At 49.2% G+C, this 12,500-nt stretch overlaps 2 protein-coding genes across 5 annotated transcripts in view; one reads left to right on the top strand and one right to left on the bottom strand.

Moving 5' to 3' along the window:
- Positions 1–1,891, top strand: part of LOC126572231 (ran-binding protein 3) — a 4,076-nt gene extending 2,185 nt beyond the window's left edge. Inside the window, exon 4 of the mRNA XM_050231375.1 lies at positions 1–1,891. This exon is cut by the window's left edge and continues 368 nt beyond it. The gene's annotated coding sequence lies outside the window, so the exon portion shown is untranslated.
- Positions 1,178–8,918, bottom strand: LOC126572232 (sideroflexin-1-3). Of its 4 annotated transcripts, none has more exons than XM_050231379.1 (5): positions 8,206–8,918; positions 7,743–8,091; positions 3,122–3,207; positions 2,443–2,570; positions 1,178–2,361 (listed from the first exon to the last, which is right to left on the bottom strand). In XM_050231379.1, the coding sequence occupies exons 1-5, from the start codon at positions 8,367–8,369 to the stop codon at positions 2,117–2,119; spliced, it is 972 nt and encodes a 323-aa protein (XP_050087336.1). In that variant the 5' UTR covers positions 8,370–8,918; the 3' UTR covers positions 1,178–2,116. The 4 variants fall into 4 exon arrangements, with proteins under 4 accessions (XP_050087336.1, XP_050087335.1, XP_050087334.1 ...); XM_050231378.1 differs by lacking the exon at positions 7,743–8,091 and adding an exon at positions 3,291–3,639; XM_050231377.1 differs by lacking the exon at positions 3,122–3,207 and adding an exon at positions 7,574–7,659 and having other exon boundaries at positions 8,206–8,917.
- Between the last annotated feature and the right edge of the window lie 3,582 nt (positions 8,919–12,500).

Below are 12,500 nucleotides of genomic sequence, written 5' to 3'. Positions count from 1 at the left end.
AATGGTCTTGAGGCGTCGATGATGATGGCCACATCACTTTGCTATTTCACCATTCGAAACTTCACTTCTTGCATCCAATAGCATCTGAAAAGCGGTCCCGCTGCGATAGTCGAACGTTGAAGTGTGAACGATCTTGAAAACTGATAAGTTCCGTCAGGGGTGGAGGCGAATGTGTACGAGTAGTGGGGTGTGATGATCGGTATCGTCCTGGCGACCCCAAGCTGAGATGCACAATAAATTAAGTTAAAAGGGAGGGAGCGGAAGAGAGAACAATATGAAATTTACCGAGGAAAAAACAGCTAAACTTTGTATAAACTACCGTACCCCATGTGGGAGGGGGAGGATAGTAGTGGCGTCATCTTAGATGTTTAAGTGTTTTGTGTAACCACCACCGATGATAACATGCAGGTGGTTTGTAGTGCAGGAGCAGGCGTCCGTGTGGGGAATGTAGGATGCAGCTGGTTGCATGGGTTTTCTACTAGCTATCATCGTGTTATGCTGCTACTACAGCAGGCCAGAGGGAACACCAAGCGAACGAAAGCGCAATGTTTTGTGGAACACAAAAAATGCGAGCGGAGCAAGCTGTGAACAAAATCTGCCGCTCGCTGAATTTAAACTATGTTTCCACCACAGTAGACACAGTGAAATGGACGCCACACTATTTATATCACCTTTACGGGGGACCCCGTTGTTTTCTCCGCCACAGCATGTGTTGGCTGGAGGGGGCTAGAGGGCAAACACATTTTAACGTTGATAGTGTAGCGATACGGCGCATACAAGTCACAGCAACACAGCCGGACAGGGGTAATTAAAATGGAAATCATCAGAGTGAGAGTAACTGGTTTTGCCAGCGATAGAGTTCTGGAAACCCACCCCCTGCTCGAGCACGTTAGTCGAATGTAGTTAAGCAGCATATGGTTCAAGCATCCTGGATGTGTGTTCAGTAGCAGCAGACGTTAGGAAATGTTGCACGATGGAGTGGAGAGGATACGGTCGTTGTTCCGTTCGCTTCCCTGTAGAACCAGTTGAATCGGTGCCGTTTTGGTGCACTGATTTTGGCATAAGAATGGAGCATAGAAGAAAGGTAGGTGCTAGGGTGAAGGCGGCGAGGCAGTATCACGGAACAAAGAAAATGAAGGAAAACGGTAGGGTTTAAATATAATTTCACCACTTGTACTACTTCACCGAGATACTCCACGATATGCTATATTTTGCTCGTTTATGAAGCTGTTATCAACAATCGACACAAGAACACAGAAAAAAACTCACACGCATTCAAACACCCAAAAGTGAAACGTGATGGGATGCGTCTGGAAGCAAACGATGTAGTTGGGGTATTGATCTGTATGATAACGATGAAGGTAAACGATGGGAAAAGTGAAAAACATGGAAATAAACTAATTTCAAATTAAATACGGAAAATTAGAAAAATTGTACTCATCTGGCTCGTAAGTGGATAAAGTTCTCCCTCGAATTGAACCATGTGAACTAAGTTTCGCAAAGTTACCATCGATGCCTTCGATCCCATAGGATCATAGTAGCACCGGGTTTTTCGTTGGTATAAAAAAGAAATGAATGTTTTGTTCGATTTCCGTTCCTCAAGTGTGTTCGCTTTCATTGCTTCTATTCTGGATTCACCTTGATGGTTTATTGGTTTCAGAGGCAGGATAAATGCAGGCTCAACAACGCCAGTGTACACCACTGCCCGATTAATTGGCCGAACAGCTACACATGCACATACGTACAGGAGAACACACAGTTATTGTCACGTGCACTTTGAAGATGTACTACCGCATCGTACGGGAAGGCCGAGCGCGTATCGTAACCGAGCACAATGGGAACCTAAAAACTAGTCAACAGAGAGAATGAGCGAGAAAGGGGGGGGGGGGGGGGGGATTGTACTAGAACAAGCAAGCGCATATGGCCGAACAAGATAAGTGGAGGTACAGGGATGCTTGCTAAAAAACCTATCCTAAACACAATCACCGAGCAGGCGCCGGATCAAAGAAAATAGATATGCACCGCGATTGATTAAATGCCGTTCTGCCGAGTCCATGGAACCCATGGAGGCTTTCCTGAGGCAATGCCTGTTGGCGAATGTTTTCCTCTCGCCAGCTTAGAGGCCCTTGTTGTAGTACACCACGTCCAGCTCGGGGCGCTCCTTGCGCAGCTTGGCTCGCAGATCCTCCTCCAGACTGTCCACGGAGATCGATGCCTTCTGACTGAACAGGGCACAGCAGAGCGGCGTCGCGAAGGTCAAACACAACCCACAGAACAGCGTCTGGATCGGTGCGTTAGCCCACGGGAAACGACGAATGAATCCGCGCTTCTCGAGACTATTCATCAGCACCGGCGTAAACACTGGAAACGGGGAACAAACAACGGGCAAGCATTAGGAAAGGATGGACAGTAAACGAGTAGAGGTTAAAGAACAATCCATACCCATTCCAGGCATAGCCATCAGGATTCGACTGAAGGTGACGGCCGAGATGCCTTCCTTGGCAGCTCGCACAGATTGACCCAATTCCTTGCCATCCTTATCCAGCAACGTGACACCGTTCTTGATCTCTCTGGAAGACAAAAGAGCAAAGAATGAGTTTATTAGCAAACGGAATGTGCTGCGATGGGACCAAAAAGGAAATCCAAGTGTAACACATGTGGTGGCAACGAAGCGTGCGAAAGAACCGCGATCGCAGCAACCATATGATCCTGCGTAAGTGACGAGCAGAATGGGATCGAGGTCCATAAATAAACTGCCGCGACTCGTGACAACGTCAACACCGAGCAGGATGATGTCTTCGCCCATTTCAAGTGCCTTCGCGGGCGTTCCATAATCCGGCTTTCGTTGCGTTCTATTTTTAATGGCGTCATGAGTAACTAACGACGTGTTGGTGGACCGTCTCCGTTGGATTGCCCATCTGATTACGCCTTCGATCGTCGATAACCGATCGCCGATGGAGTGCAAAGTGCAAACCTCCACGGTAGTCCGCATGGCCACGCTACCCTGCTACGAATGTGTTTACTCAGCGGAATTCTATGCGCGCGTGCACAACCAACACGCTCACCCCGATCGCCGATCGCAGATGCGGTGCGAAAGAGATAGACGGGCGCGGATACTTACTGAATGCGCATCAGTGGAATGTTAATGCAATTCGCGGCAGCTACGGCAGCCAGCGGAACGAGACGCCCGACCAGTGGTGGTGCATTCTGTGAATGGCAAAGCAGAAAGCGCGTGTGCCGTGTCAATGAAGAGCGAGCTAACGAGAGACATCTGCGGCTCCGTGGCATACCCGCACGAGACGATTAAGCGAAAGGGCGGTGACGAGGGCACCACCTGTTGCCATGCAGTACGAGGTAACAAGTTGCTCCTGGCTGATGGGTGAGGCGCCGGAACGGTTGGTGTAGTTGACGACCGCGTTAAACGACTGGTTGAACCACTGCCAGAAGATGACGGCCGGCGTCGATTTGTAGAACGTCATCATGCAGCCGGTGATGGTCATGTTCATGGGCACCTGGGCGGACATGCGGCCCACCAGCAACATCTTCTCGCCCGTATCCGGATGGAACGCACTGTCGTACAGGTACTTGGCGCTCCACAGCTCATCGACACTGCGTACATCCGGTACCGGTTTACCGGCACTGTGGGACAGCGCGTGAAAGAAAACGGAAGTCACATTTAATCAGTGATCGTGTCATGACTGGGTCATGACCGGGTCTCCGGGTGGGGAGATCAATTCCATCGCCGGTGCTTACCGATAGTCGCGGACGATACGGGCAGCCCGGTCGAGCTGCTCCTCGGTGGCGAACGCATTCAGTGGATTCGTGACGACGAGGAAATGCTTGGCACGGTTGAGGTACGTACTCTGGTCGTAGCGGGGTTCATCCAGGTTAACGCGAGGTAGTTCGGTGGTAGCCATGGTGACGAACGGGGATTATGTAAGCTCGAGGGGCTATCGTCGCCTACTTGGAGGTGGAGGTGCTTTCGGCTTCGCTGGCCGTGTGAGACTAAAGCCGTGCGTGGACGGGCAGGCACGGGACGCGATCGTGGCCTAGCTGGCTGGCTGGAGAGGTACGAGAGGTATTTTGTTGAGAGCACTTGAGCGACGATGTCCCCGCCGTCTCCTGTCTCTCTGGTCCGGCTACTGATAAGCGCACGGTTCGTTGTAAATGACTTCACAAACACGCTCAAATTTGCATCTTGGGCCCCGGCCCGGCGACAGCAGATTCGTTTCAAACAATCGGTTCAGTGATACCACCCCTATCTGGTGGCCGGTCCAGGGCAGTTCCACGGTAGTTCTTTTTTACCAATCCGCTTCTGATTGTTCCTCTGTGTTATCTCCGGGTGTTGATCTTCGGACTTGCGCGGGATAATGACAACCGGAGAGGCGTTGGGAGAGGAAACAAAAAAACTCTCTCCCACTCTTTCGCTTACACAACGAACTTACTTTGCCGATGGCTGAACGAAACGCAACAGCGGGATCTCTGGCGTATAAATACGCTGTTATTACTAGCGATGACCTTGAATAGAAAATTGAATGTCCATTTAAGGGTCCTGAGGTCTCCTGGAGGCAGGCAGGGGCAGGCAGGAAAGTGAGTTTGAAGTTCACTTCAACTCACGGTGACAATGTAAACGCACACAATTGAAATGGATGTGTGCGTGAGAGAGGTCGGAAGAAGGCGAGCCCCTAAGCAACAACTATGACGTCAGACCATATCCCTATGGCTATGACGTCACCACCGATCAATCAGATGGCATAGAAACACCTTTTTGAAGGCGATATCAATTTACCTCCAACAGCGGTTCACCGGTTTTAATAACTCTAAATGAAAGACGCTCCGTTCGTTTATTAGTACATTTTTATTTAACTTTTTCAACAATTAACATCTCATAGCATGAGCAGTTTGTTTTGGTTTTAGATTTCGTTCTTGTTTTATGTTGTGTATCGCTCTTTCTTTCCCTCCGTTTCCCGAATACCCTAATATGCTGCTGCTTCCCAGTTTCTCCACTCTTCCCTGCCCCTTCGCCTGCGCCTTCACCGGCTTTTCTTTATCCGTGCCTCGAACACAATGTTCGATTAAAGTATTTGCTTGTTATAATTTAATTGTTCAATTGAATAAGCCGACAATGGTTTGGTTGGGGTCCGCCGTTGCTAGTGTACAATGCCACGAGAGTTGAGTGAGTTGTTTCCTCATAATCTGCTCATAATACGATGTTGCAATATTACTTTACAACATAAATTGGCTCCTGCAAATTGCTCTCAGCGTGCTCGCTTCCCCATTGGCTCTTATTATCGCTTGTTTGCTTTTGTGTTATTTCGTCTTTTACCCTTTCTTAACGTTTTGCTTGCCTAATGTATAATGTATAAGGTAATGCGTTGTGCCAGTAAGGCGTGCGTGGGTTGTTGGGAGGGGTGGATGCATGCGGATGTCAGCATTACATCCGGAGATCGCGCTTGGCTCGCGATGGAGAATGATCTTTCGTATGAAACGCGTGCGTCTTGCATCCGACCCCAGAACCGACCCGGTAAGCCGGCTGGGTGCTAGTGTCTCAGAAGGGGTTTGGGATTTTGGTTTATTTTAAACGATTTCCGCCACCTTACGATTGTGGGCCTTCGTCCCATTACCTTCAAAATAATGTATATCAGTTTGCTCACCTGACTAACCATCACACGCACCGGTCACGGCAGCATATATCCTCGGAACGATGGAATACTGGAATCTGACTGACCTATCTGACTTACAGCTACTTGCCTACATTGACAGTTTAAATATATATATATGTTCACGATGAAATCAGTTAATTGGCTTTAGGCTAACGAGTAGTAGGTAACATTGAGTGTACAACTTAACAACTGGAACAGGTACAAATGATCATTAGCCGCTAGTGGATGCTGGAAGGGAGCACAGACATTCCGGTAATGATTGGACAAACTCAACTGGAAAGTGGAAGATAAGTACCGGGGTAGCACAGCTGGCAGCTAGCACTTGAACGAAGAATCGAAGCGAAATCGAGACGCGTGACTGATCCGGCTGTGTGGTTTGGGCAATATTGTCGATTGCTAGCCCAATTGCTAGCTGGTGCATATTTGATTATACCTTTAATGTCGCCCATTCTGTGTATTCCTCTGCTTTCGGCTGCCCTTCTTATCCGCTGCACTGGTGCTGGGCTTCTGGTCCAGTTCTGGCAATTGACTTGAGGATTCGTTGTTCGCGCTATCGCCATCGCCAAAGCTTTGTAGTCGACTCTGCTGCCGCGGGGGTTGTTGTGCTTGTTGAACATACTCTCTACTGCCCAGTGCGCGCATCCAGGTGGGCTGTGGTGCATTGAATTCAAATGTGGCGTTCACCGAAATGATGATGATCCAGTATTACCACGATTTGGAGGATCATTCGATCGTATCCTATCCATCGGTTAATTTACTATCTGAATGGAAGAGCGTTGCACTAGCTGCAACACCATACACATTACTGTACGCCATATGCGTTATCCACGAATCTAATCGAGATGTGATTTGTATGGTAGCACATGGTAACCGTACAATCACGGGTTGTTTTGGTATTTCACGAAAAAAAATATTACAACTCAGCCCGCTCAGAAGGTGAACTCACTATACTCGCGGTGCCTGCTGTGTGCTGCTACGGTGCTGTTCTTGCAAAAATTACGCTACGCTGGTGTCACTTTACACTACGAACGCTACACGAACTGCCCCACACGGTGAGGTGCTATCGAAGCATGCCGGGAATGTATCGCGCGTTTCTGGTCGCGCGGCCTCTGCCATTCGGTTAGAACTGCAGGTTGGTTCAGGTGGCAGGGTGGCAGCTCTCCTTTGGTGCATAATGGTTCCCCGGGCTTGGTCCGTGGAATGGCCGTAGTGCCTTTTTCCGGTACGTGACTCATCTCGCGTTTTTTCGAAGCGCTTTCAGGTGGTGTGTTTAGGAAAAGGCATCGAGGAGGGCCCAAGCCTCTAACCTCTGACAGCATTTGCAGCCAAACGAGAGCCATCATTGCAGTATGTTTCATTGCGCTTCCGGCGGGATGATCACGATTTTGCATTTTGCGCTGCATCGCACCGTTCACCGATTGGAGACTAACCGGCACTGGCCAGAACATTGCATAGCTTGACTCGGCTTTCTACAGATGATATGATCATACGTAAGATCCTGCGTAAGTGACGAGCAGAATGGGATCGAGGTCCATAAATAAACTGCCGCGACTCGTGACAACGTCAACACCGAGCAGGATGATGTCTTCGCCCATTTCAAGTGCCTTCGCGGGCGTTCCATAATCCGGCTTTCGTTGCGTTCTATTTTTAATGGCGTCATGAGTAACTAACGACGTGTTGGTGGACCGTCTCCGTTGGATTGCCCATCTGATTACGCCTTCGATCGTCGATAACCGATCGCCGATGGAGTGCAAAGTGCAAACCTCCACGGTAGTCCGCATGGCCACGCTACCCTGCTACGAATGTGTTTACTCAGCGGAATTCTATGCGCGCGTGCACAACCAACACGCTCACCCCGATCGCCGATCGCAGATGCGGTGCGAAAGAGATAGACGGGCGCGGATACTTACTGAATGCGCATCAGTGGAATGTTAATGCAATTCGCGGCAGCTACGGCAGCCAGCGGAACGAGACGCCCGACCAGTGGTGGTGCATTCTGTGAATGGCAAAGCAGAAAGCGCGTGTGCCGTGTCAATGAAGAGCGAGCTAACGAGAGACATCTGCGGCTCCGTGGCATACCCGCACGAGACGATTAAGCGAAAGGGCGGTGACGAGGGCACCACCTGTTGCCATGCAGTACGAGGTAACAAGTTGCTCCTGGCTGATGGGTGAGGCGCCGGAACGGTTGGTGTAGTTGACGACCGCGTTAAACGACTGGTTGAACCACTGCCAGAAGATGACGGCCGGCGTCGATTTGTAGAACGTCATCATGCAGCCGGTGATGGTCATGTTCATGGGCACCTGGGCGGACATGCGGCCCACCAGCAACATCTTCTCGCCCGTATCCGGATGGAACGCACTGTCGTACAGGTACTTGGCGCTCCACAGCTCATCGACACTGCGTACATCCGGTACCGGTTTACCGGCACTGTGGGACAGCGCGTGAAAGAAAACGGAAGTCACATTTAATCAGTGATCGTGTCATGACTGGGTCATGACCGGGTCTCCGGGTGGGGAGATCAATTCCATCGCCGGTGCTTACCGATAGTCGCGGACGATACGGGCAGCCCGGTCGAGCTGCTCCTCGGTGGCGAACGCATTCAGTGGATTCGTGACGACGAGGAAATGCTTGGCACGGTTGAGGTACGTACTCTGGTCGTAGCGGGGTTCATCCAGGTTAACGCGAGGTAGTTCGGTGGTAGCCATGGTGACGAACGGGGATTATGTAAGCTCGAGGGGCTATCGTCGCCTACTTGGAGGTGGAGGTGCTTTCGGCTTCGCTGGCCGTGTGAGACTAAAGCCGTGCGTGGACGGGCAGGCACGGGACGCGATCGTGGCCTAGCTGGCTGGCTGGAGAGGTACGAGAGGTATTTTGTTGAGAGCACTTGAGCGACGATGTCCCCGCCGTCTCCTGTCTCTCTGGTCCGGCTACTGATAAGCGCACGGTTCGTTGTAAATGACTTCACAAACACGCTCAAATTTGCATCTTGGGCCCCGGCCCGGCGACAGCAGATTCGTTTCAAACAATCGGTTCAGTGATACCACCCCTATCTGGTGGCCGGTCCAGGGCAGTTCCACGGTAGTTCTTTTTTACCAATCCGCTTCTGATTGTTCCTCTGTGTTATCTCCGGGTGTTGATCTTCGGACTTGCGCGGGATAATGACAACCGGAGAGGCGTTGGGAGAGGAAACAAAAAAACTCTCTCCCACTCTTTCGCTTACACAACGAACTTACTTTGCCGATGGCTGAACGAAACGCAACAGCGGGATCTCTGGCGTATAAATACGCTGTTATTACTAGCGATGACCTTGAATAGAAAATTGAATGTCCATTTAAGGGTCCTGAGGTCTCCTGGAGGCAGGCAGGGGCAGGCAGGAAAGTGAGTTTGAAGTTCACTTCAACTCACGGTGACAATGTAAACGCACACAATTGAAATGGATGTGTGCGTGAGAGAGGTCGGAAGAAGGCGAGCCCCTAAGCAACAACTATGACGTCAGACCATATCCCTATGGCTATGACGTCACCACCGATCAATCAGATGGCATAGAAACACCTTTTTGAAGGCGATATCAATTTACCTCCAACAGCGGTTCACCGGTTTTAATAACTCTAAATGAAAGACGCTCCGTTCGTTTATTAGTACATTTTTATTTAACTTTTTCAACAATTAACATCTCATAGCATGAGCAGTTTGTTTTGGTTTTAGATTTCGTTCTTGTTTTATGTTGTGTATCGCTCTTTCTTTCCCTCCGTTTCCCGAATACCCTAATATGCTGCTGCTTCCCAGTTTCTCCACTCTTCCCTGCCCCTTCGCCTGCGCCTTCACCGGCTTTTCTTTATCCGTGCCTCGAACACAATGTTCGATTAAAGTATTTGCTTGTTATAATTTAATTGTTCAATTGAATAAGCCGACAATGGTTTGGTTGGGGTCCGCCGTTGCTAGTGTACAATGCCACGAGAGTTGAGTGAGTTGTTTCCTCATAATCTGCTCATAATACGATGTTGCAATATTACTTTACAACATAAATTGGCTCCTGCAAATTGCTCTCAGCGTGCTCGCTTCCCCATTGGCTCTTATTATCGCTTGTTTGCTTTTGTGTTATTTCGTCTTTTACCCTTTCTTAACGTTTTGCTTGCCTAATGTATAATGTATAAGGTAATGCGTTGTGCCAGTAAGGCGTGCGTGGGTTGTTGGGAGGGGTGGATGCATGCGGATGTCAGCATTACATCCGGAGATCGCGCTTGGCTCGCGATGGAGAATGATCTTTCGTATGAAACGCGTGCGTCTTGCATCCGACCCCAGAACCGACCCGGTAAGCCGGCTGGGTGCTAGTGTCTCAGAAGGGGTTTGGGATTTTGGTTTATTTTAAACGATTTCCGCCACCTTACGATTGTGGGCCTTCGTCCCATTACCTTCAAAATAATGTATATCAGTTTGCTCACCTGACTAACCATCACACGCACCGGTCACGGCAGCATATATCCTCGGAACGATGGAATACTGGAATCTGACTGACCTATCTGACTTACAGCTACTTGCCTACATTGACAGTTTAAATATATATATATGTTCACGATGAAATCAGTTAATTGGCTTTAGGCTAACGAGTAGTAGGTAACATTGAGTGTACAACTTAACAACTGGAACAGGTACAAATGATCATTAGCCGCTAGTGGATGCTGGAAGGGAGCACAGACATTCCGGTAATGATTGGACAAACTCAACTGGAAAGTGGAAGATAAGTACCGGGGTAGCACAGCTGGCAGCTAGCACTTGAACGAAGAATCGAAGCGAAATCGAGACGCGTGACTGATCCGGCTGTGTGGTTTGGGCAATATTGTCGATTGCTAGCCCAATTGCTAGCTGGTGCATATTTGATTATACCTTTAATGTCGCCCATTCTGTGTATTCCTCTGCTTTCGGCTGCCCTTCTTATCCGCTGCACTGGTGCTGGGCTTCTGGTCCAGTTCTGGCAATTGACTTGAGGATTCGTTGTTCGCGCTATCGCCATCGCCAAAGCTTTGTAGTCGACTCTGCTGCCGCGGGGGTTGTTGTGCTTGTTGAACATACTCTCTACTGCCCAGTGCGCGCATCCAGGTGGGCTGTGGTGCATTGAATTCAAATGTGGCGTTCACCGAAATGATGATGATCCAGTATTACCACGATTTGGAGGATCATTCGATCGTATCCTATCCATCGGTTAATTTACTATCTGAATGGAAGAGCGTTGCACTAGCTGCAACACCATACACATTACTGTACGCCATATGCGTTATCCACGAATCTAATCGAGATGTGATTTGTATGGTAGCACATGGTAACCGTACAATCACGGGTTGTTTTGGTATTTCACGAAAAAAAATATTACAACTCAGCCCGCTCAGAAGGTGAACTCACTATACTCGCGGTGCCTGCTGTGTGCTGCTACGGTGCTGTTCTTGCAAAAATTACGCTACGCTGGTGTCACTTTACACTACGAACGCTACACGAACTGCCCCACACGGTGAGGTGCTATCGAAGCATGCCGGGAATGTATCGCGCGTTTCTGGTCGCGCGGCCTCTGCCATTCGGTTAGAACTGCAGGTTGGTTCAGGTGGCAGGGTGGCAGCTCTCCTTTGGTGCATAATGGTTCCCCGGGCTTGGTCCGTGGAATGGCCGTAGTGCCTTTTTCCGGTACGTGACTCATCTCGCGTTTTTTCGAAGCGCTTTCAGGTGGTGTGTTTAGGAAAAGGCATCGAGGAGGGCCCAAGCCTCTAACCTCTGACAGCATTTGCAGCCAAACGAGAGCCATCATTGCAGTATGTTTCATTGCGCTTCCGGCGGGATGATCACGATTTTGCATTTTGCGCTGCATCGCACCGTTCACCGATTGGAGACTAACCGGCACTGGCCAGAACATTGCATAGCTTGACTCGGCTTTCTACAGTGCGCTCTCGTCCGTTGTTGGGATGTGAGTCAAGCTCAAGCAACGTTCATACCATAATACCTTACCGGCACGAGTGCATTGTGTGCGTGCATCGGGTGCATCGGGTGCATTTTCGGTTATGCTACGAGGACGAGGATACGAGGATCGTTTTGTGAGTGTTTCTGTGAGTGATTAAACTATTCTTCCTACGGGGTGTCACGTGGACAATAAAAATAATGGAGCGCATAGAAGACCGGCTTGGCAAAGAAGCGGAACAAAGAGGGAGAATGAGAGTGTAGAATGGAAATCAGGAAAACGGAAATAGAGAATAAGGATTCGAAGGCGGAGCCAACGGGGTGACCACACACTTCCCCTCAGTGGTGAGTATTTTCTTCCGTTTTTTCGATCATCGATCTCGATTTCAGCTTTTCCTTTTTCTCGATTGATTCCACAGCACAGTCTCCCAGTGGAGTAAGGAAAAATAAGGTTTTTTTTCGGAAAACTCCACGGTGGTATACCAAATTTGGCTCAAGACCAGGGGAGTTCTTCACAGCCTATATCGCAGGCGAAATTAAGGTAAAGAGCTTTCTCCGTGCATTCAGTGCTGTGTATAATATCAACCTTTGTATCATACCCATAAAATGAAAGCTCCGTTTGAAGATCTGTCTAGTTTGTGGTAAGTGAGGTTGGACAAGGTCATGGTTTTCTTCACCCCCGTTACATATATGCCCCATTAATTTAGTTTAGGTACCGATGGATACAAGATTTTTCAACCTAAAATACGAATAGCAACAACAGTGAGGACGATGGGTTTTTTCGATTCCGATTGTAACTCCCTCCCTTAAATACTGCAATAAATACACCGAGGTGTGAGGCAAATAGACCACTAAGGTTTGGCTAGCAAAGCGAGCCACGAGAGAGAGAGTTTCCA

The sequence above is a fragment of the Anopheles aquasalis genome, chromosome 2, assembly GCF_943734665.1.
Source record: "Anopheles aquasalis chromosome 2, idAnoAquaMG_Q_19, whole genome shotgun sequence".
Classification (NCBI taxonomy): domain Eukaryota; kingdom Metazoa; phylum Arthropoda; class Insecta; order Diptera; family Culicidae; genus Anopheles; species Anopheles aquasalis.
This window is presented reverse-complemented; position numbering and strand designations above follow the sequence as displayed.